The sequence below is a fragment of the Apis laboriosa genome, unplaced genomic scaffold (genome assembly GCF_014066325.1).
Source record: "Apis laboriosa isolate Shangri-la unplaced genomic scaffold, ASM1406632v1 scaffold68_cov148, whole genome shotgun sequence".
In the NCBI taxonomy this organism is placed as follows: domain Eukaryota; kingdom Metazoa; phylum Arthropoda; class Insecta; order Hymenoptera; family Apidae; genus Apis; species Apis laboriosa.
The window spans coordinates 3318358-3339915 of NW_025224135.1; the positions used below are offsets into that span (position 1 = coordinate 3318358).

Genomic DNA, 21558 nt, shown 5'->3' on the forward strand with positions numbered 1-21558 from the left:
CTTTCAACACTTTGTGTTTTATAAATTAAATATTCAGTATTATTAAATTATTGACAAATTTTTAAGCAGATAGAACAGATGTTTATAAATATTCATAGAATAACTTGTATCTTCGTTATTCGGAATATGCAAACGCGAGAATTTCATTATAAAATTATACAACTTATTGTTAATTGGATTTTAACATTGCAAACTTAACACATTCCCTCTATGTACTTCGCGATGAACATTGCTTATTAATTTTCATGAAATTTTTTTCATATTTAACGAAGATGATTATGCATATTAAACAATTTTTTAAGTTTATGCAAATTGAAATTTTCATTAACACAAAAAAAAAATAGAATTTGAATAAAAATCTGCTTTCTTTAAATATCATTTTAATTTAGATTTTTATATCTCCCTGCGTTATTATACATTTAAATTTTTCATAAACGCAATATCATCTCTCAATATCATCACTTTTACTTTTTTTACTCTAAAAAATATAAAAAGTTAAATTTTCGAATAACGAATTTTTATCCATTTTAACTTTTCAATCGTTAAAATTTTGCTCGTCCCTTTTTTCTTTTTATATCATTTTTATAATACAAATATTTCTCTTTGAACGTGTTAAAAAAAAAAAAAAAACAGAAATCAACAATGATTCTCTCAATCATTCGGGAAAGAGTTCCTCTGAAAAAGAGAGTTCCAGAAGCGGAATTTGGATCCTCGCCTCTCGACGAATTCTATCGCGGCGCTGCGTAGAGCGAATACTCGGTCTCCCGGCAAAGACAGAACAAAGACTCGATGTAACACGATAGTGGGTTTCGTGTTTCAGGCGGGCATGCTGCGCGGCGATCACGGCGAGTTCTGGTTGGAACCAGTCGCCCTGTCCCCGGAAGAAGAACGAGTCCGGTTGGAGGAAGAAAGGCTGGAAGACGCCGGCGCCGAGGGCCGTGGTGCCGCGGGCCTGTACCGGAACTCGGTGCTGGGCAGGCCCCATCTCGTGTTCCGCAGGTCCGTGGAGCAGCCGCAGCTCGAAATCGGCGCTGCAGGCCGTGCCAGACGTCGGCGGAAAAAGAAGAAAAAACTCGAGAGAAACTGTGGCACTCGCGGTGAGAATCCACCGACACCGTTCTCCCCTTTTACTCTCCCCGTCCTCCTCTCCTCTCCCTCTTTCTTTTTACTCTTAGCCTTTCCCTTTCTTTTCGTCTTTTTTCCCCCCTCTTCTCGTCCCTCGGTTTCTGTGCTCGGCTCTCCGTTCGATTCTTGGTTTCCTTTTATCTCCCCTTTGGAAGGGGAGGGGGAATGGACGAAGAGGCGACTATTAGCGGTTATGTACGTCTGTCCTTTTTTTTCTCGTTCTACTCGAAACAAACGTCTCGAGTAGTTTAAGTTACTTTGCCGTTTTCTTTCTTTCTCTTTTTTTTTTTTTTTGTTGTTTCATTTAGAAGATGAGGCTTGTTGAGTTAGGTAATGTATAAAATTAATTTTGTGAGCAAGATCGAGTGTGATGTATCGCTTGGCTCGATGATACTCGAAGGAGAATGAAATTAAAGGGAAATTTGTATCATGATTGTCGATTTAAATTTTTCATTCTTGGATTCATGGTATTCAATCAGGCAAGCAACTTCTCGTAAGCGAAATTAATTCCCAAAAAAGAACTTCTCATTCTGTCGTATTCGATCAGAGAAATATATAGGGTCTCATTTAATTTTGACAGTATTTAATATATCGTTAAAAGTGTCAATTTTACGTATATTTAAAGATTATTAAAAATCTTTTTCGTTACAATAGATTACAGAATAGATATAATAATAATTATATCAGAGAAGTAAAGATTATATCAAAATTCAACGCGAGTCACCTATACGAGAGACTAGAGATTCACGACAAGCGATAATTTAGATACTTAGGTCGATTCTCTCTTCCCGTTTCTTTTCCCGATTTCTCCCGCTACGAACATTTGCGCGTTGAGGCCACGGGATAATTGGATACACGAGCTGCAAAGCGTGGGCGTGTCGACACCGAACCTTATCTCCTTATCAATGAAATTGCCCCCGGGATAACGACAAATGTTAACGCGCCAACCAATTTTTCCCCCTTCTGTTAATTACGCGGGCTCGCGTAATTAGAGGCCGTTTTAGCGTCCAGCTAAATACTCTCGCACCAGTTTCTAATTAGACCGCTACCGCTATTTTCGAATCTCGTGTCCTCCCGTTTACACGTGTCATATCTTAGAATCAAGAACCTCTATCTTCTTCTCTCTCGTGAATTTCGCCGTTCTTATTTCGATAAGAACGCGATAAATTTTTTTTAATTTGAATAATTAAAATGGACGCATAGGCGTGCGAACTTTCTGACATTCTCGACGTTTATTGACAAGCTTCGAAGATTTAATAATTTACAGTGCAACGAATGAGATGAGAGTTTATTATAGTTTCGTAAAATTTTTTTTTTCAGATAATTGAAATTTAAAAAATTGTAACGACGTGTTCGAAATCATTTAATATCGAGTTAGATTATATTAAATTCAATTATCTATCTACTTCATAAATTTACAGCAAAATTTCCAATTTACCCGAGTTCGATCGATTTCCTTGATGCCCTATGGCATTTTCGGTCCACAGGAAATTCTCTAATACAGGATAAATTAGCCAAGACACGATATACGTGTTTCTGTCATAGGAGAATTGATTGCAAATCCGGTTACAACAATGTTAATATCTTCCGTTTTGCAAGCGTAACGAAGCGACATTTTCGTTAATTATCAAGAGACAGTAAGGATTATAATTAATAATGATCGAAAATAGGAGGAAAAAAGGAGGAAGAGGATAAGGCAGAGGATAAAGGAAGGAACGAGAGGAGAGTCGATATCTTCTTTTTCTTCTCTCCACCTTCTCGTTTCCCATTCCTGTTTTCTCTCTTATCTCGTTTATTAGAGCCCCCTATTACGAGTATTTATAACGTCTACAAGTATAATTGAACGCGTCTCGATACCGAACGTGGGCGTTCCTGCAGTTTCGCGCTTTTAGCTCTCTTTCTTTCGTAATTTAAAAATTACGAATCGTGACACTATTTTTTTGATTTTTTTTTTACGATACGAAAATTCGTGAGTACCATTGTATGTCTTGTGTTCATCGTATTATCGTAAATCGCTTATTGTTCAAATTTTTTTGTGAGATTCACGAAATTTCGATTTCGTGTATTTTCAACATGTCTCGTATAGGCATTTCGAGTATTTTTTTTATTCGATTCGAAATTGTAATTCAACTCAACTAAAATTCTTTCACGCGGAAATTGCAATTCGCGACAAATGACATCGCTTATAAAATCATTTGAACGGCAATTTCGATCTCATATATTTTCAGATCTCATCGTACGAACGATATATGCTATACATATAAAATATTTTTCCATGTTATTCCGAATAACCTTGTTCTTCTTCGCGTAGCTCTTGTGTATATGTAAAAAAACGTTTAATTACCATCTACTGTTTACTACTGAAGTCTCGAAGGACAACACGGGAGCAAGAAGTCCTTCGCTAGGACCATTTATCCCCACTTCACACGCTTTGTTGACAATCCTGACTCTACACGCTACATAATAGAAGAAGTCAAGAAATACTTTCGAAACTATTAATTATTTCGATACAATATTAATATATCTATTCGTATATACATACAATTGTCATCTTAACTACTCGAATTACATTTATAAATTAAAACTATCATTACAAATCGTAATTAGCCTTACGAGAAATAAAAGAAATTTTTATATCGTATCGATACGATTAAAATTCTCATTTGATCTAAGTATCGATATATCGAGCTTTAGATTACAGATCGTAATTTTGAATCGGTATACGTGACAAATGTTACGATAGAATAGACATTTCTTCTTTCCATGAACAGAATTATGAGAGCTTGTTAATTGAAATATAAGTTAAATAATGAACATAGACGTACATATACCCGAGGATGCGTGAAATTGGAATCGCAATCTCATATCTCAATGGACTACACGTCCAAACTTTGATTGCTCGAATTCAAACTAACTAAAGACATATATATATCACGGTTCACGATCAATACGTGAGATCAAATTGAATTTCTAATAAACTTAATCGATCGAACTCGAAGAAACGCGATTGAATTTGTAAAAATGGCGACTGACCGTCTTACGCATTGCCTATTAAGTAACCGATGATTAAGCCACGTTTCAACGACGGATCGAAACGAGGAGATCGGTGGGGCCGAGTAGATAACCGGGCGATACGGTCGACGCGGGGGATAATCCAATTCGCCGCAAACCCGTAATTAAGCACAATGAATATCCATTTTGGCAAGACACGGCCGATCTATACGGAGGAGGAACCGAACGAAATCTTAATTGCACGCCTCTGCGATCGAGCAATCTGCATAAATTAAGGGACCAGGTCTTACGTGGCTGCCGCGTGTACGTCTTTCTCGAGATAGAGTCGAGACACGTGGATAGCAATTTCGTACAGTGAATCACCGAGGAAGATCGATGAGGTTGCGCCGCCACGTCGTCCTCTTCCTCGACCAGAAATTTTTTCTTCCTTCCTTCCTTCCTTCCTTCCTTCCTTCCTTCCTTCCTTCCTTCCTTCCTTTCTTCTTGAAAAGATTAGTTGTTCGATCGATAATTGGCCGATAAAATTTGCCAATTCATCGCGATAATATTAATAGTGGCATGTAATTAATTTTCCTTATTTATTTATATTCCTTTTATTTCTAGGAACGGAAGGAAACTAACATTCTACGAAACTAACATTCACATTCACTTACATATTAATTCTATGTATGGAATGGAACCTCAAGTAAGCATTCCTCTTTTATCAACCGAATATAATATAAACACGTGTTTAATCCTATCCCGTTCACGAATTTGTTTAATTTCGTCGTATTTGATTTGTAAATCCGACACCTTCCACGGGGAATCGTAGATGAGGGGGAGATCGAGGTCTCGAACATCAATCATTCGATTGACGTTCATCGATAATCCATCGCGTTGGGATCAAACCGCAACCGAACTCCCCTCCCCTCCCCTCCCCTCCAAAACGTGGAATTTCTAATCGAACATGGTGCGGGGATTGGGGGTTTCGCAGAGCCGAGACGTCTCACGGAAACGCGGCTCGAGTGGCAAACGCAGCCTGGGCTGGTGCAGGTTCAAGGACGCGGGCGAAGGAAGCAGCATCAGACGAGGCGGTGGCAGCGTTCCAAGAGATCGATCAGCAGGCCCCGTCACGTCGAGGCCCTAGTTGTCGCCGACACGACGATGATGGCTTTCCATCAGGACGGGGATGTCGAGACGTATCTGCTCACCATCATGAACATGGTTTCGTCCCTCTACCTGGACCCAACCATAGGGAATTTCATTAACGTCGTTGTGGTCAGGATCATCCTCGTCGAGGAGGACGACGCGGAAGTACGTGCGAATCACACCAATGATGATGTGCGTTGTGTTCAACAACCCGGCGGTGCACGGCGATGATCCTATCTGCCGTCGTGTTATCCGGTTTAATTAAATAATATAGGATAGGATGTTGGAATTCGATTAATATAAGGCTTGTCGAAAGCAATTTTATATACCAGACAGTGCGTTAATAAATTATAATGGGTTGTAATTACGTGGAACAATTTTTTTTATTAGCGGAACATCGCTTTGAATCGATAAGTTGGGCATTGAAAAATCGTTGAAAAAGTAACTAGTTAAAAATCTCGAATAAAGTTGCTTCAAGTAATTATGTTATATTAAACTTATATTAAAATGCTTGAATAATATTTGTTTGTAGCTATTATAATTTAAATAAGCTTTGGCATTATAATTATTATATCCGATTATTATTATGTTTTAAACTAATAAATTATTGAAATAACTTATCGAAGTAACTTTATTCGTAATGGAGATAGAGGGAAATTTTACAATTATTCTGTCGTAAAAAAAAAATTCCGTAGCCCATTATGCTTTACGTACACGCACAAATTTTCATTAAAATTAAATATTCTAATATAGAACACTGTTCTGACTAACTATATATATATATATATATCAAAGATAAAGATGTTGTTCAATCAGTCTAAAAAAGATTCTTCTTTCTCTTATCTCTCCTTTTTTTATTTTAGATAACGATCTTTCGAGACCAAAAAATACCAACATCTTTAACTTTGACTATCCCTTACACTCTTTTCAATCATTCAAAAGGCAAATTAATCTTTGCAAAATTATCGTTCGACTTTTCAATGAATTCAGTTTCGAAACTAATTCTAATCGCTCGAATCGCTTGGCACGAAAAAAGCGCGAAACTGGCCGTTGTGTCGAGCATCGAGATCTGGCGGCACGTCTCGTACACTCGTATCGTAGTGGACAAAGCGTTGGACTAAAGCGCGTATATACATATATACATATATACACATAGTATATATATCTATGACACGTGGAGGGGCAAACGTCTGTTTCCAGCAAGGGCTCGACATCACGGTGAACGCGGACAGGACGCTGTACAATTTCTGCAAGTGGCAACAGAAATTGAACCCGGCCGACGACTCCCATCCGAATCACCACGATGTAGCGATTCTGGTGACGAGGGAGGATATATGCTCGAGGGCGAACACGCCGTGCAGCACTCTGGGAGTGGCCCACGTAGCCGGCATGTGCCAACCGGACCGTAGCTGCAGCGTCAACGAGGACAATGGGATCACGCTCGCGCACACCATCACCCACGAATTGGGGCACAAGTGAGTGGAAACGGATTTTTAACTGAGGGAAAGGGGAGGAAAGAAGGAGAAAACAATCCGTTTTCGAGCGAATGTGTTTGGCCACGATTGTCCACTTCTTGATAGCGTGGATTTGATCCTCGAGTTTGTGAAATTTGAAAAAAAAGAAAAAAGTAGGAATCTTCTTTATCTATGAAGTACTATGAAGTTTGACAAAATGCTCTCTGACAATGGTTTTTCATAGATTGTCCAGTTTTTAGAAGTCTATGCTTGAATTGAAATTAAAAAAAAAAAAAAAAGAGAGAGAAGGAAAAAAGAAAAAGAACAGATAGATAGAACCTCGTTTATCTCGTACCATGAAATTCGACAATGTTCTCTCTATTTGCTCGATATTACTACTACTTCTATTCTCGAGTTTGCGAGATTTAAAAAAAGAAAAAAGAAAAAGAAGAAAAAATAGGATAGAATTTCGTATCTTTATCGTGAAGTTTAACAGTATTTTTTATAACGCGAAACTATTTTTTTTATTCTTTATTAAAATTCTTTTATCTTTATTGATCTAAAACATTGAACATTTTTAAAAATTTAAATAACATTGCAAGCATTAAAAACTGTCGTTGAAACTTTTTAAATTAAAAAGTCGAAATCATTCTAAAATTTTGATCTTTTTTTTTACATTTTTACAATAATACGAGATGTAAGAAAATCTTGAACAAATAAATCGTTTCTATTATTTTAAACAATTTAACAAATTTTCTTTCATTACGAATTCGTACGTAAATATATAGAACGAGCATTAACTCGTTCTTATGAAACGAAATGCGAGACAAACGAGCTTCCGCTATAGGCTAAAATTTCATAAGTGGGATGTCGCGGACAAACTTGTCCCTAAATTTCCAAGAAAATTTCCCGGGAAAAAGTAAGCGGTGGAAGTGAATTATCTTCGCGATGCTCGAGTATTACCCACTTCTGTAATCCAGAGAAATTTATCGCACCTTTTTTATTAGATCCTTAGAAGCGCACTTAACCTAGCCAAGCTTCTTTTACCCCGTGGCAATTACCCCCAAACGTATTTCATATTTCTCGGTGACCAAGTATCCTCGATTTGCCTAACTTTTTACCAAGATAGCATAGTTTTAAGATTATACCTTATTTGAATTTATCTTGGCCGGCTGATTTTCGCTTCTTACCTTTCCCTTACGATCCCCTTTAAATCTAAACGAGACCAAGTGAAATTCACAAATTGAATATTTTTAATAATTTGTCAAACTATTTAAAGATATATCAATATAAAATTAAGACCGTAAATTATATTCAATTTTTAAAATATACACATATATATTATAGGTTGTTTGGAAAGTAATTTCGTTTTTTCACACGAGTGTCGCTACCTGAACGGTATACCTGAACGGCAGCCAACTTCATTCTAAACCGTATTGTTATTATATATTTTAAGAGTTGGTATTTCATAGTTTATTTATAAGAAAAATTCGTTTGATTCTGTGCAGTTATGTTTTTCGTGTGTAATAACAAAAATGCAAAAAGAGTATTTTCGGCACATTTTATTTTTTTATTACCGAAAAGATAAGAATATTGTTCAAGCAAGAAAAAAGTTATGCGAAGTCTATGGAGAAGGTGTATTAACAGTACGCCAGTGTCAAAACTTGTTTTCAAAATTTCATTCCAACAATTTCGACATTAAAGATGCGTCACGTTTTGGAAAGTCACCAGTTGAAGTTGATGAAGACAAATAAATGTGTGTATATATATATACATACACATATATACAATTTCTATCTATTATTCGAAGAGATTGTTAATTTTAAATCTGATTAAAATTATTTCCACGATTATTTCTCTCGTCGAATGAAAAATCAAGAAATAATGCCAAGATAATTGGTTATTGGAAATTGGTATCATTTGGAACTCGAATCGAGATACGTTCGCATGGCAGGTAGTTTCGATCTCGACGACGTGATTCACGAGCTTGATTTCGTGTCCAGCTTCGGCATGTACCACGACACGGAAAAGATCGGATGCAGCAAGAGGGACGGCGACACCTTGCACGTGATGACGCCAACTTTCGAAGTGGACACCATTGGCGTCGCATGGTCCAGATGCTCGAGAAGGGATATTACTAATTTTTTGGAGTAAGAAATTTAAGAATCTTAACTCGTGACAAGTAGTAATTTTTCGATTTCGTAATTCGAACTTATGCAAAGTTTACACTTTGAACATGCGCAATATAATAAAAATTACGAAAGGAGAAGAATGTTTTTTGAAAAGAGAAATTTTTTTTTTTTCTACAGTCAAGGAAAAGGCGAGTGTTTGGAGGACGAGCCGGCAGATAACGATTACTCGTATCCAGATTTACCTCCTGGGGCGATGTATAACGCGGAACACCAATGCAGGCTTCAGTTCGGTGTCAGGGAGGCTTCGGTTTGCTCTCCCTTGCAGGAGGTGATGAACAAAAGTAAATCGAATAAGGGGCGATTATGAATAGACCGGTGGAATAGAGATTGGTGATTTTGTTCGCAGATCTGTTCCAAATTATGGTGCATCGTCGACGGGACTTGCACCACGATGCTTCATCCGGCTGCCCCGGGGACGCACTGTGGAAAACACATGGTACTAGTCACTGATTTTCGTTCGTTCTCCCGCCTTTCGCGTATTAAACACTTCTTAATTCGAAATTAAAATGAATTAAAATTTTTTCATTTTTTTTTTTAACAGAAAAATACAAAGAGAAATTTAAAAATACCTTTGATCGATTGTTCGAACTTTAAAATTGTCGCTAAATATTTATTAAATAAGTTAATAGATTTTTGGAGGATTTTTCGATTCTAGGAACAAAAATAAAAAGTTGATTTTATATAAAAATATCGATTAAAAATTAAATTAATAATTAATAAAATTAATCTTGTTTCATCTAACTTGAATAATAATAATTTATAATAAATAAGAATTCAATTGGATATTTCTAGTATGTCAAATTTTAGAATCGAAACACCTCTAAAGATGTGTTATATAATATAATATATTGATATATATAATTTATATAAATTACGACTAATATAATATCTACAAAATTTTTTGTCGACCACTGGAACATCGTTGCAGTGGTGTCAAAACCAAGAATGCGTGCCGATCGTGGACAGACCACGTCAGATCGACGGAGGATGGGGCGAGTGGGGCTCTTGGAGCGAGTGTTCGAGGACCTGCGGGGCAGGAGTCTCGATCGTGGAGCGTAAATGCGATCATCCGGAGCCGGCGCACAGCGGGAAGTTTTGCATCGGCGAGAGACGTCGTTACAAAATCTGCAATACCGATCCATGCCCAGAGGGCACGCCCAGCTTCAGAGCGGTCCAGTGCAGTAATTACGACGACAAAGAGTACAAAGGAAAAAATTATACGTGGCTGCCGTATTTCGATCAGAGTAAGCGATCGATTTTTAAGAAAATGAAAGAAAATCTTATCTTTATATATCGTTATATCGAAGATGTCAATTTGATCGATATACGAATCAATCGATACTCCATTCAATCTTACAAATACTGATGAATGAATATCGTGTTTAATTGTAGCGGAGCCATGCGAACTGTACTGCACGGACACAGAGGAAAGCGTGATTGTCCCGTGGGGTGAAGCTGCTCTCGACGGTACACCGTGCAACGTTGGTACCAGAGATATGTGCATCGCAGGCATCTGTCGAGTCAGTTTTATCACGAGAATTTTTTTTTTTATAATTTCGTTCCCGATATATTATCTCGTATTTTTCAAATTGCAATCGATATTGTAGAAAGTTGGCTGCGATTGGACGGTCGACTCGGACGCTACGGAAGATCGTTGCGGAATCTGTCATGGCGATGGGACCCAATGCGAGACCACGGGCGGTGTTTACGACAAAAATGACGGGCCAGGATACAAGGAGGTAATCATTGTCCCCAATGGATCGAGGAACATCAAAATCGAAGAGATTGGAAACAGCAAAAATTATATTGGCATTGGAGTGCCCAACTCTGACAAATACTTTCTTAATGGTAAACGGTAAGTAGTTGAAGATCTGTACATGTATTCCACATCTGGAAAAGATGGATATATAGAAATAATAAAGATATAATAATTTACACGAATTCGTACAAAACTAAATAACTAAATAAAATAATATAGGAGTTAAAGGATAAAAAGATAAAAGATGTCAATATTACAATCTAGAAATATGATTTTCATCCCAATTGAACAGGCAGATCACTTTAGCAGGAGAATACGAAGTTGCTGGAACTCCAGCTCTGTACGAGCGCGATCGGGACAGAGAAAAGGTCAGAATTCCTGGCCCCATCAAAGAGGACATTGCAATCTACGTACGTATTCGATGTTAATCACCACTTCACAATCACGTACCATGATCATTTTATCGTTATTTCATCGAGCCTTTCCTTATCTAATTCCATCCACTTTTTTTCCTCGTTCTCAATAATATCGTCATTTCAGTTGATTTCAAGAGGACATTATCGGAATTTCGGGCTCCGTTACGAGTACACAGTGCCGAAGAAGGAGCCCGACCGGGCACCGGAATACTCGTGGGTATTTTCCGATTGGTCACTGTGCACGGCCACTTGCGGTGGCGGCACGCAAACGTCGAAACCGTTCTGTAACGAAAAGAAGAGCGGGGTCGTCGAGGAGCACTTTTGCGAGAGCATTGAGAAGCCGGAGACAAAATTGCGGGAGTGCAATCTGAATCCATGCCCGGCCAGGTAAAATTAAAACTCCTGGAGAGAATCTTTTGGTAAAGAAAAATTGAAAATTCAAAGTTCGATCGCATTTTGAATTGATTATTTAAAAAAGAAAAAAAAAGAAAAAAGATATATAAAATATAATACTATATATACTATATAATATATATATAATATAAATATAATACTAATAAATATAATACTATATAATATATATGATATATAATACTAATATATACTTCGATGAAATTAGATGGTGGTTCGGTCCATGGCAAATGTGTCCAGTGACCTGCGGAGAAGGTGCCCTTCGAAAACGGTCGGTAATGTGCGTCTCTTCGGGAGTGGGCCCTGACAGATCTGATCTAGCTCTGCCCGATCGGGACTGTAATCGTGACGTGAGACCCGAAGAAGTCAGCCCGTGCCCCAATTTGCCTCCTTGCAGCTCGACCGAACCTCCCTTGATCGTTTACGCGGACAACAAGGACGCCTCTTTCTACAACGTGAGCTCGAATGATCAGAACGGTATCACGATTGTCGATGGTCTTACCACCGAGGAGCCGGAGATCCTTGAATTCGACAATGTAGTCGACGAAAATCCAGGTAATTCCATGTATGATACCAAGTCGAAGTGGATCTCCTCGAAATGGAGTCACTGTACGAATGGAAAGAGAACTAGAAAGGTGACCTGTTCGGAGCAAGGAGAGTGCAATCCAGAAAATAAACCAATCGCGGTTGAAATTTGTCAAGGTGCACGGTGGATCACCGGTGAGTTTATTATATCCCTATATATTTTGCAATAAATTATTTCCCCTCTTTTGCGATACATTTCTGAAAAAATTAATTTATAACCTCAATTATTCGTGCATTCTCTCATCGATACTATTATGATAATAGCTCGAGCTTATCTCTAATAATATCCTTTTGAAATCTGACTCGTTCCCAAAGATGCCTATGACCGATGATTAAGCGCATAAAATCTTGATCTTTATGAGCATGCTTACAGGAAGATGGGGATCCTGTAATGCGAGCTGCCTGCTGAGAGTCGGCGTTAAACGCAGAGAAGTGGAGTGTCGTGATCGTATAACGGAGTTACTGTCCGACGATTGCAATCCTGAGAGAAGACCAATCGATACGAGACGTTGTTATCACAGGCGGCAGTGTGCGAACGATAAATCCGGTAATTGCATACGCCAGAAGAAATCGGTTATTAAAAGAAATTCATGATCACATGAACTTATATGTGAAAACTTTTGTTATTCTTTTTTACTTTCTTCCTTTTTTAATGAATATCTAAAAAGTTTTCATGGATCATTAACCATGTTGTATGCACATGGTGAATTAATGTCTTTTCAATGTTTTACGATATACTTCTTTAGAAATATACAATATATACAATATATATTTTCTTTTTTTTTTTCTATGATTTTTTCTATTATTATTAATTATTATCCACATGATTATATTTATCTATGAATGTGCTTATATTTTTATGATTTGCATTAATAGAAGCAGAATATTGCATAAAAATATACGTTAACTTTAATTAAATTTAATATGAAAACTTTTTGTGTTATTTAACGTTATATCGATAATTCTAGATCATATTTTTTTCTTAGAAATATGAAACGATCAAAAGAAGGGAAATTTCCAGCTTTTTTTTTTAATTTTTAAATAAATATCTTTGGATGAATTCATTTTTACAATAATATAATTATTCTTAAAATTTTAATATTCAAATTTTTTTTTTTTTTCTGTAATATTTGCGAATACCAGAAAAATTAATAAAGAAATTTGATTATTTAATATCAATCGATTAATTAAAATAATTTAATCATCTAGTGTTGAATTTATAGATATATTTTAGATATATTTTTGTTTCAGAGTGCAAGGATACTATAGTGCCAATCTCAATGTGTGCGTCATATAAACGCATGTGCGATGTGTCATTGATCGTACAGGATAAATGTTGCGCTACGTGTTTTAAGAAACGAAGACACGGTCGTCATAACAAACGACACATCTTTGATGATTGAATAATCAAAAACGTAATCTTACGATTTTTAAATTCTGCATTTTTTATCCGCTAAAACAGGATCCGTCCTAAGTCTGCTTTAAGACTAAGCTTATTGAGAAATTATGCAAATATATGTCTAATATAGTTGATTTAAACAAAAAGATTCAATATATTATAAATCTAAATAGCTGAATTTTATACGTGACTTAAATAACAATGAAAAAAAAATGTATAATGAGAATTAAAAGTGCACTTATACAATACAATATTTTAATATATGTAAATGATATTGCGATTTTATTGGAAATTGAATATTTTATAAATTTTACTCATTTTCATCAAATTTCCAAATAAAGTTAATTATATTACATTATTGTAGATAAATTTAATTTGTAGTATTTGCAATTTAATTATCAAATATAAAAGTTAAAAAAATTCGCAAAATGTACAAATACATCTGTATAGAAATTCGATATCTTTCAATTACATATAGATAAAAATATAAATTTTTATTTAATTTATATTTTATTTCCTTGCTGATAATATAATATTATATTTGATAGCATAATTTATGAAAATAAAAAAACTTATATTTGTACATTATAATATCATTATATTAAAATAGAATAAATTCTTCAAATAGAATAAAAAGATGATCAAATTTTCTTCATTAAAATGTAAATTTTCATATTTTGTTATATTCGTTTTAGTAATATATCTATATCTGATGTATTTTATATTTTATAATACTACATATATATATATATATATATATACATATATATATATATATATGTAAGACTGTAATTGTAATACATTTACACAAAGAATGCAAAAAACAAAAAATAAAAAAAAAATTCAATTTTTAACAAATCAAAAATATTTATTACAAAACAAACAAACATTGAATTACAAACAAAATGTTTGTAAGTCAATGATTCCTCAAACAGTACTTAATGTTCAGTACTTTATGATGCAAATATAAAAAATATATTAAATTAATTATAATTTGATTACTTTATTTATTTGAATATTTAATTTAAATATATGATAATAGTTATTACATTTTTCTACAATACTTGTTTAATTTACAAAAATATAACTGCAGAAATTTATTTATTCTTTAGCTGCATTATAATTTTTTACATTACATGCAATATAAAGTGGAATCGTCATTAATCCTACATAAAGTGCAACACCATGCAACATCTTTTCCTGTAATAAATACAAAATTATTATTAATTATAAAATTATTATATTAAATAATTAAATACTTTAAATCTAATATATTATAATAATAATAGTTCAATTATAACATTCAATTATAACATAATTATTATAACATAATTATTACTATTTTTAATATCATACATTGAACATGTATATAAAATATATTAAACATATACTTTATAATGTAAATAATCAAACAATCATTATTAAAATTAATTTTAAGTTATTTATTATATTTTTCATATTCTTATGTATAAATCATATTTTATTAATATACCAATATATTAATTAACATTATATATGATAATAAAATCTTAAGATAAATCCTTTTACAATTTAAATGCTATCCAATATAAATTTAAAATTTTTTTATATATTTTGCTTTTTTAAAAGAAGCAATAAAATGCAAAATTTAATTATTGATAATTATATTAATATGTTTAATTATTGATTGACTTGATTGAATATTTTTATATTTTTATATTTTTGAGTCAAAATATGAATTTTTTATAAAAATATAATATATTTATTTAAAAATTTATTTGCGTCGTTTTAAAAATTATAATTTTATATAATTCTTAGTGCTTAAATTCAATATTAATATATATATATATATTATATATATAATATTTATATATTATATATATATAATTTATAAAGATATTCCTTGAATTTTAATTAAAAACTATTAAAATTATATAAAAAATAATTAAATCAAAATAATATAATATATTATATTATATTTACTTTATTATTTACTATATTATAATATAATACTCAAAATAACTGATTTGTTACGTAAGTGCTTTTAGAAAAATAATACTTACAGTAAAAGATACTCTAACTCTTGGAGGTGTACCAAGAAAACTTGTTCTGCATTGAGTTTTGTATAGATTTAATGCTAACGGTGCTCTGTTAGCTATTTTTTGAACAACGAACATATTTTTTCTTTTCGAAGAACTTCCAAAGAACGTTTATCTTATGAAATCTGTAATATCAATCAATATATTCTGAATACGTCTATATAGAAAGAAAAGTCTAGGAAATATTAAAATACATAAAAGAACTAGTCAATGATAGACATTAATTATACATATCATAAAATATTTAATATAGAACTATTATTTTGATTTTAAGTCATTAAATAAAATAATTTCGAAATGAATGAATTAATACAAACAATTTTAATTAATATATAGAATTTGTACAAAATCTAGGGAAATGTATTTTAGCTGAATATTGCTCATTGAACGAGATGATTCACGTGATCAAAATCTAGGGAATTCACAATCTTAAATTTACAATCTTAAATGTAAAATCGAATGATAAATTTTTTTGTTTATTTATTCCAAATTACATTTTAATAAAAAATGTTTTAATAAAATTATAAAAAAATAAATTTCATGTATATCTTAATTAACAAATGTTAATATAACAATTTTAATAAATCAATGAAATACATAATGGTAGTAAAATGTGGTTTTGTATAAAATATAAATTATTATGATGATTATGAAATAAAAAATTATGAAATATAAACAAAAAATCATATTATAATCATATATATATATGATAACAATTTTTTTAACAAATTTTATAAATTTACATATATCATATCAAAATATAATAAAATATATATTTCTATAAATATTATATATATAACGTATAAAATATATATATAAAATAGATATATATTTTATTCAAATAACGAGGTAGAACATTAAATAAATAATTCTAATCACAAAACAAAAAATAAATAATATAAGAAATATATATCATATGATTATATTTTTATATAGAAAAACTCACTTTTCAGCAAAAATTATCATTCAATATGTAACAAATTTTATACATATTCTCTGTCTCTGTCTCTCTCTCTGTCTCTCTCTCTCTCTCTCTCTCTCTCTCTCTCTCTCTCTCTCTCAAATCATCGTATCAATTCTTAAAATTCAGAATTAACAATTATTTTGTTTTTGATAATAAACAATTATTCCCTGAGATTAATTTTCAATACATATTTGCTTCTTTTAAATTCTAAAAGAAGTTGCTTTAAAAGCTCTTTTGATCAAAAATCATATATATAAATAAATAGAAATGATATTCATATAAAACTAGCAATAAAATCACTACTAGAGTTACATTATTTTCAATTGTAGTATAGATATGAAATCACTTTTATTTACGATTATTTACTAAATAATCGTAATAAATTATTCTATTTTCATTCAATAGGTATCGCCCAAGGGTGATCTTGTATAACACCATATTGTATATCAGATAAATGCTTCAAAAGCATTTTGTAAACAGGATTAGAATGTTCCATTGTAGGTATATATAATAATTGTCCAACAAAGTCTATGTAAGATACTGGACTAATTATACAAGCTGTTCCTGTTCCAAATATTTCCAATAACTAAAATAAAATTATGATTTTTTTGATATTCAATCAAACTTCAATTGTAAATATTTAAAAAAAAATCTTACTCGGTTTTCTGAAAGTAACTGACAAATTTCGTCCATACAAATTTTTCTTTCACTAACTTTAAATTGATTCCATTTTTTACTTAATGTTAAAATAGAATTTCTTATAATTCCAGGAAGAATCAAACCACTTGTCAATGGTGGTGTTATTAATTCTTTCTCTAAAATGATAAAACAATAAAAATTAAAAATATTTCTCGGTAAAATATATATATAATAGTTAAATGCAATAAAATATATATGTAATCACCGCCATCATCATTTAAAATGAATATAAACACATTCATAGTTCCAGCTTCAGTTAATTCATTATCATCTCCATAAAGCCATAGTACTTGTTGTAAACCCTTTTCTATGGCTTCTTTTTGAACATATACTGTAGGACCATAATTGCTACCTACTTTATAATTACCACAACCACCTGGCCATGCTCTTGTGTATCGAGGATCAGCTAATAAAGATATCCCAATGTCTTTTTTTGTTTTTTTAAAATAAGAACCCACGGGTGATAAAATAACATAAAGTAAAGCAGATCCTGAAGATGTAACGCCAAGGATAGGCTATACAAAGATATAAAAATGAATATACAAATAATATTTTTTTATATAATGATTGATATTTATTATATAAAAATTGATTATTTATATTATTTTTTATATTGAAATATTTATTTTTGATTATTATTTCTTTATTTGAATTATTTTTAATAAAAACATTGCATCATTTATAATAAATGATAATATGGACGAATTTTTTGATTTCAATTTATAAAATGAAATATAATATAAATGTAGTTTTCATATTATAAAAAATAAATATATAATTATAAATAAAATTAAAGCATACAAAATGATAAAATGATATATATTTTAATGAATACTTTATGTACAATATTGAATGAAAAAATAAATATAAAATATTTAAGGTATTGTAATTTAAGGTATTGTAATTTAATTCTATTAATCTTAATTTTTAATCATTACTTCTTATTTCTTTTTAAAATACTAAATGCATGCATTATAATATAGCTTTCAATGTAACTGTATCTTATTGCCCTGCCTCAACAAAAGAGCATTAAGCATCAATTTATCATGTATTATCATTAAATATTGTGAAATATATTGCTTATATTATATATTTGTTTTTATGACATCTGTGACATCAGTGATATGATTATTATTCCTATCATTTAACTGATTAAAATTATATTAAAATTTACAAAACTAATATATTTATTTCAAATGTATATTTTGTATTTGTGAAAATTATTTTTTTAAACATATATACTTACATCTATTCCTATCATTGTTGGCCGTATATAAAGACTAGAAGCAGTAGAATGAGGTACCCATTCTTGATCAATACTAATTAATCTACATAAACATTTAATTAATTCCTCTCCAATGAAAACAGGTAAACCAGTTCTCATTGCGGAATTGTTCATTCGTTCCATATTTAATTCTGGTCTAAATATTCTTATTTTACCATCTACTCCTCTGTAAGCTTTTAAACCTTCAAACAACTAAAATAAAAATACATATATATAACATATATTGATCATAAAAATTTATTGTTGACATATATTGATCATAAAAATTTATTGTTATTCAAATACTTAATTTTTAAAGATATTAAATACATACTATTAGAAAAATTACATATTAGAAGATTAAAAATCAAATATATGTAATAAATAAATATTTAAAATAAATGGAGAACTGAAATAAATAGAAAACTTTTTAAATATTGAAATTATATTTACCTCTATAGCATAATGAAATACTTTTGATGCTGGATGAAGAACTAGATTTTCAAATGGAGCAATTTCTGGCCTTTGCCATCCTCCTAATGTTTCATGATAAAATATTTTTAATATATGATCTGTAAAATATTTACCAAATGCTAAATCACTAACATCAGGTTTTGGTTGTAATTGTTCTGGTCCCGCAAGACGAACTGATAAATCTGTATACTATAAAACATAATTTATAAATGTTATTTAAAATAATCATTTTAAGCTATACATAAAAGTACATAAATATATTTTTGAAGAAAAACATACTCTAAAAAAACGTTCTGGTTGTATTACTTTTTTATCTTTAATTTGTAAAGATGATGAATTTCGTTTAATATTAAGTTGAAGTTGAAGTTGATTCAAAAAATTCCCATAAGTCAAAATCTATATATAAAATTATTATAATTTAGTAATCTTAATATATACATGTATTAACATAATTAAAGTAATAAAAATATTTTTGTTCATATGAAATTATTATGATATATTTGTAAATATAATATATTATAATATTATAAATATAATATATTGTAAATATATTGTAAATATAATATATTATAATATATTATAATATATGTATAATAAATTAATATTATATATATTTGTAAAAAACAAACTCTCTTTTTTAAAATTATAAATTATGTAATATTTAAATTTTTCATTGGCATATTGTTGAAAATCGCTATGTTGAAAATTATAATAATATATATATATTATATAATTATAATTATAATAATATATAATATAATAATATAAACTATATAATAATATATCTCAATTATCGATTTATATCGGTATTATGAAATATCTAGTTATATGAAATTGTATGAAAAAACAAGAGAAGTTAATATGATGAAAGTATTAAAATTTATAAATAATTTATCGTATACATTACGATGAATACGATAAATGCTTATCTTAATTTTTTTTACAAATTGTTAACGGAAGTAATATACAATAATAAGCTTAAGACAACAAAATATATTAATATTTTTAATTTATTAAATTTTATATAATTTATTACAAATTTAAAAAATGCATAGAAAATTTAAATTAAAAATAAATTTAAATCTTATATTAGCAAAAACATTTAAAATATATTCTATGTAGATGCACGTGGCACCAAACGCACTAAATGTCACATTGAACATTCAAGAACGCATGCGCCAATATCATAAGTTTATAAAATTTTGTTTTATTCAGATAAATAATTAGACGTTTTCAATTTTTGTAAACATTATTGTTTATAATTATCATATTAAAATTGTACAATTCATAATTTTGAAAATACAAAAAAAATATAAAAAATATAAAAAAGCATAAATTCAAGTATTAAATATAAGAATCACTGAAGTTTACAAAAATATTTTCTGATAATTATAAATAAATTTCTGTTAATTGTTAATTCTGTTAATTATATTTCTGATAAATATGTAATTTTAATATAATATATTTTTATTGTAGATAAATTAATAATACGATATTATAATAAAAACATTATGCTGATTTTAAATCTATAACTCGTAATTTTAAAAATCAAAAAAACAAAAAATATTAAATTATATTTTATTTAACAATTATATAAATAAAATTATTGTTAATATAATTATTTTTATATTTTTATATTTTTCCTTTTATTTTTTTAAACAATGTTTATATGTATGTAAGAATCTTACATCATCACGGAAACTAAGAGATAATTATAAAGATTCCATAAAAAATTCAGACTGAGTAAACAACTAAATCTTATGCAAGATATAATAATATTTTCAGAATATTTTAATTTCAATTCATATTATTATTTATCATATTAATATTTTACAAAATTTTTTTACAAATTTTTTATCAAAAAATAGAAATTTTATAAAAAATATAATGTACCTGGCGCCGTAATTGAACCATAGTAATGGATAGATAGTAAATAATCAGAAAATATTTAATTCTTTAGAACAATTGTTAACGCACAAAATACACTATGCGAGATCGTAAAAACACGAATAAACACTTCATAAACTAGATGTTGAGATAATTGTTTCTATTATCCTTTTGAAACGGAAGAATTGAAATCGCAATGATAATATCGAAAAATAAAACTAAAAAAAGAAAAAAAATAAAATTAATACGGGCACAAAATATTCACTGTTCAAAAATGTAAATATTATACTGTTAATTCACGAATTATGTATTTGCATTCCTTGGACATTCTTCGAATAATGTCTGCAATTAATATCGGTTAATATTTTATTTATTGGCGCAAGGGGCATAAGAGTCAGAAAGAAGCAAAGAATCCCCCTCTCTGTGTTCGAGAATAAAAGAGAGGGGATTTGCCGATTTAATATATGTATACTATAATAATAATTATAATGTAACATATACAGTGATCAGGAAATTTCTATTCAATACGATTGAATTAATTTCTAATCTTTCTCATTTTTACATATTATTTTTAGTAAAATATATTCATGATTAAATACGGTTTATAAGAAATAAATATTGCAAATAGAAGCGTATGCTAATGAATATTTCGATCATTAAAAAGTATAATTATTTTTATATATTACATTTAATCTAACCTAAAATTATTAA

The 21558-nt window shown here is 30.2% G+C and overlaps 2 protein-coding genes across 5 annotated transcripts in view; one reads left to right on the top strand and one right to left on the bottom strand.

The window, feature by feature from the left end:
- LOC122718661 (A disintegrin and metalloproteinase with thrombospondin motifs 7-like) overlaps positions 1 to 13707 on the top strand; it is an 83806-nt gene extending 70099 nt beyond the window's left edge. For 2 of the 3 annotated variants that reach the window (XM_043943885.1, XM_043943887.1), the window contains exons 5-18: positions 821 to 1097; positions 5111 to 5457; positions 6466 to 6740; positions 8723 to 8869; positions 9029 to 9179; positions 9258 to 9347; positions 9840 to 10155; positions 10304 to 10431; positions 10519 to 10766; positions 10963 to 11080; positions 11211 to 11473; positions 11706 to 12217; positions 12456 to 12629; positions 13334 to 13707. In XM_043943885.1, coding sequence (XP_043799820.1) covers positions 821 to 1097; positions 5111 to 5457; positions 6466 to 6740; positions 8723 to 8869; positions 9029 to 9179; positions 9258 to 9347; positions 9840 to 10155; positions 10304 to 10431; positions 10519 to 10766; positions 10963 to 11080; positions 11211 to 11473; positions 11706 to 12217; positions 12456 to 12629; positions 13334 to 13485 — 3198 coding nt within the window. In that variant the 3' untranslated portion in view covers positions 13486 to 13707. The remainder of the gene's footprint in view (positions 1 to 820; positions 1098 to 5110; positions 5458 to 6465; positions 6741 to 8722; positions 8870 to 9028; positions 9180 to 9257; positions 9348 to 9839; positions 10156 to 10303; positions 10432 to 10518; positions 10767 to 10962; positions 11081 to 11210; positions 11474 to 11705; positions 12218 to 12455; positions 12630 to 13333) is intronic. The other variant, XM_043943886.1, reaches the window with a different exon arrangement.
- A 2906-nt stretch (positions 13708 to 16613) lies between these two features.
- LOC122718700 (branched-chain-amino-acid aminotransferase, cytosolic) lies at positions 16614 to 21211 on the bottom strand. 2 transcript variants are annotated; one of them, XM_043943963.1, is made up of 8 exons: positions 21137 to 21211; positions 20854 to 21065; positions 19240 to 19356; positions 18940 to 19149; positions 18469 to 18699; positions 17428 to 17737; positions 17181 to 17338; positions 16614 to 17109 (listed from the first exon to the last, which is right to left on the bottom strand). In XM_043943963.1, exons 2-8 carry the CDS (start codon positions 20872 to 20874, stop codon positions 16918 to 16920), a joined length of 1239 nt encoding a protein of 412 aa, XP_043799898.1. In that variant the 5' UTR covers positions 20875 to 21065; positions 21137 to 21211; the 3' UTR covers positions 16614 to 16917. The 2 variants fall into 2 exon arrangements, with proteins under 2 accessions (XP_043799898.1, XP_043799897.1); XM_043943962.1 differs by having other exon boundaries at positions 20854 to 21198.
- Between the last annotated feature and the right edge of the window lie 347 nt (positions 21212 to 21558).

What these genes read in the sequence shown, in the direction of transcription:
- LOC122718700 (XM_043943963.1), bottom strand. Translation starts at nt 20,874, where the DNA reads ATGGTTCAATTACGGCGCCAG. An exon ending in TGGTTCAATTACGGCGCCAG is followed by an intron (nt 19,357 to 20,853) that starts GTACATTATATT and finishes TTTTATATATAG; the next exon opens with ATTTTGACTTATGGGAATTT. An exon ending in TATTTCATTATGCTATAGAG is followed by an intron (nt 18,700 to 18,939) that starts GTAAATATAATT and finishes TTTTTATTTTAG; the next exon opens with TTGTTTGAAGGTTTAAAAGC.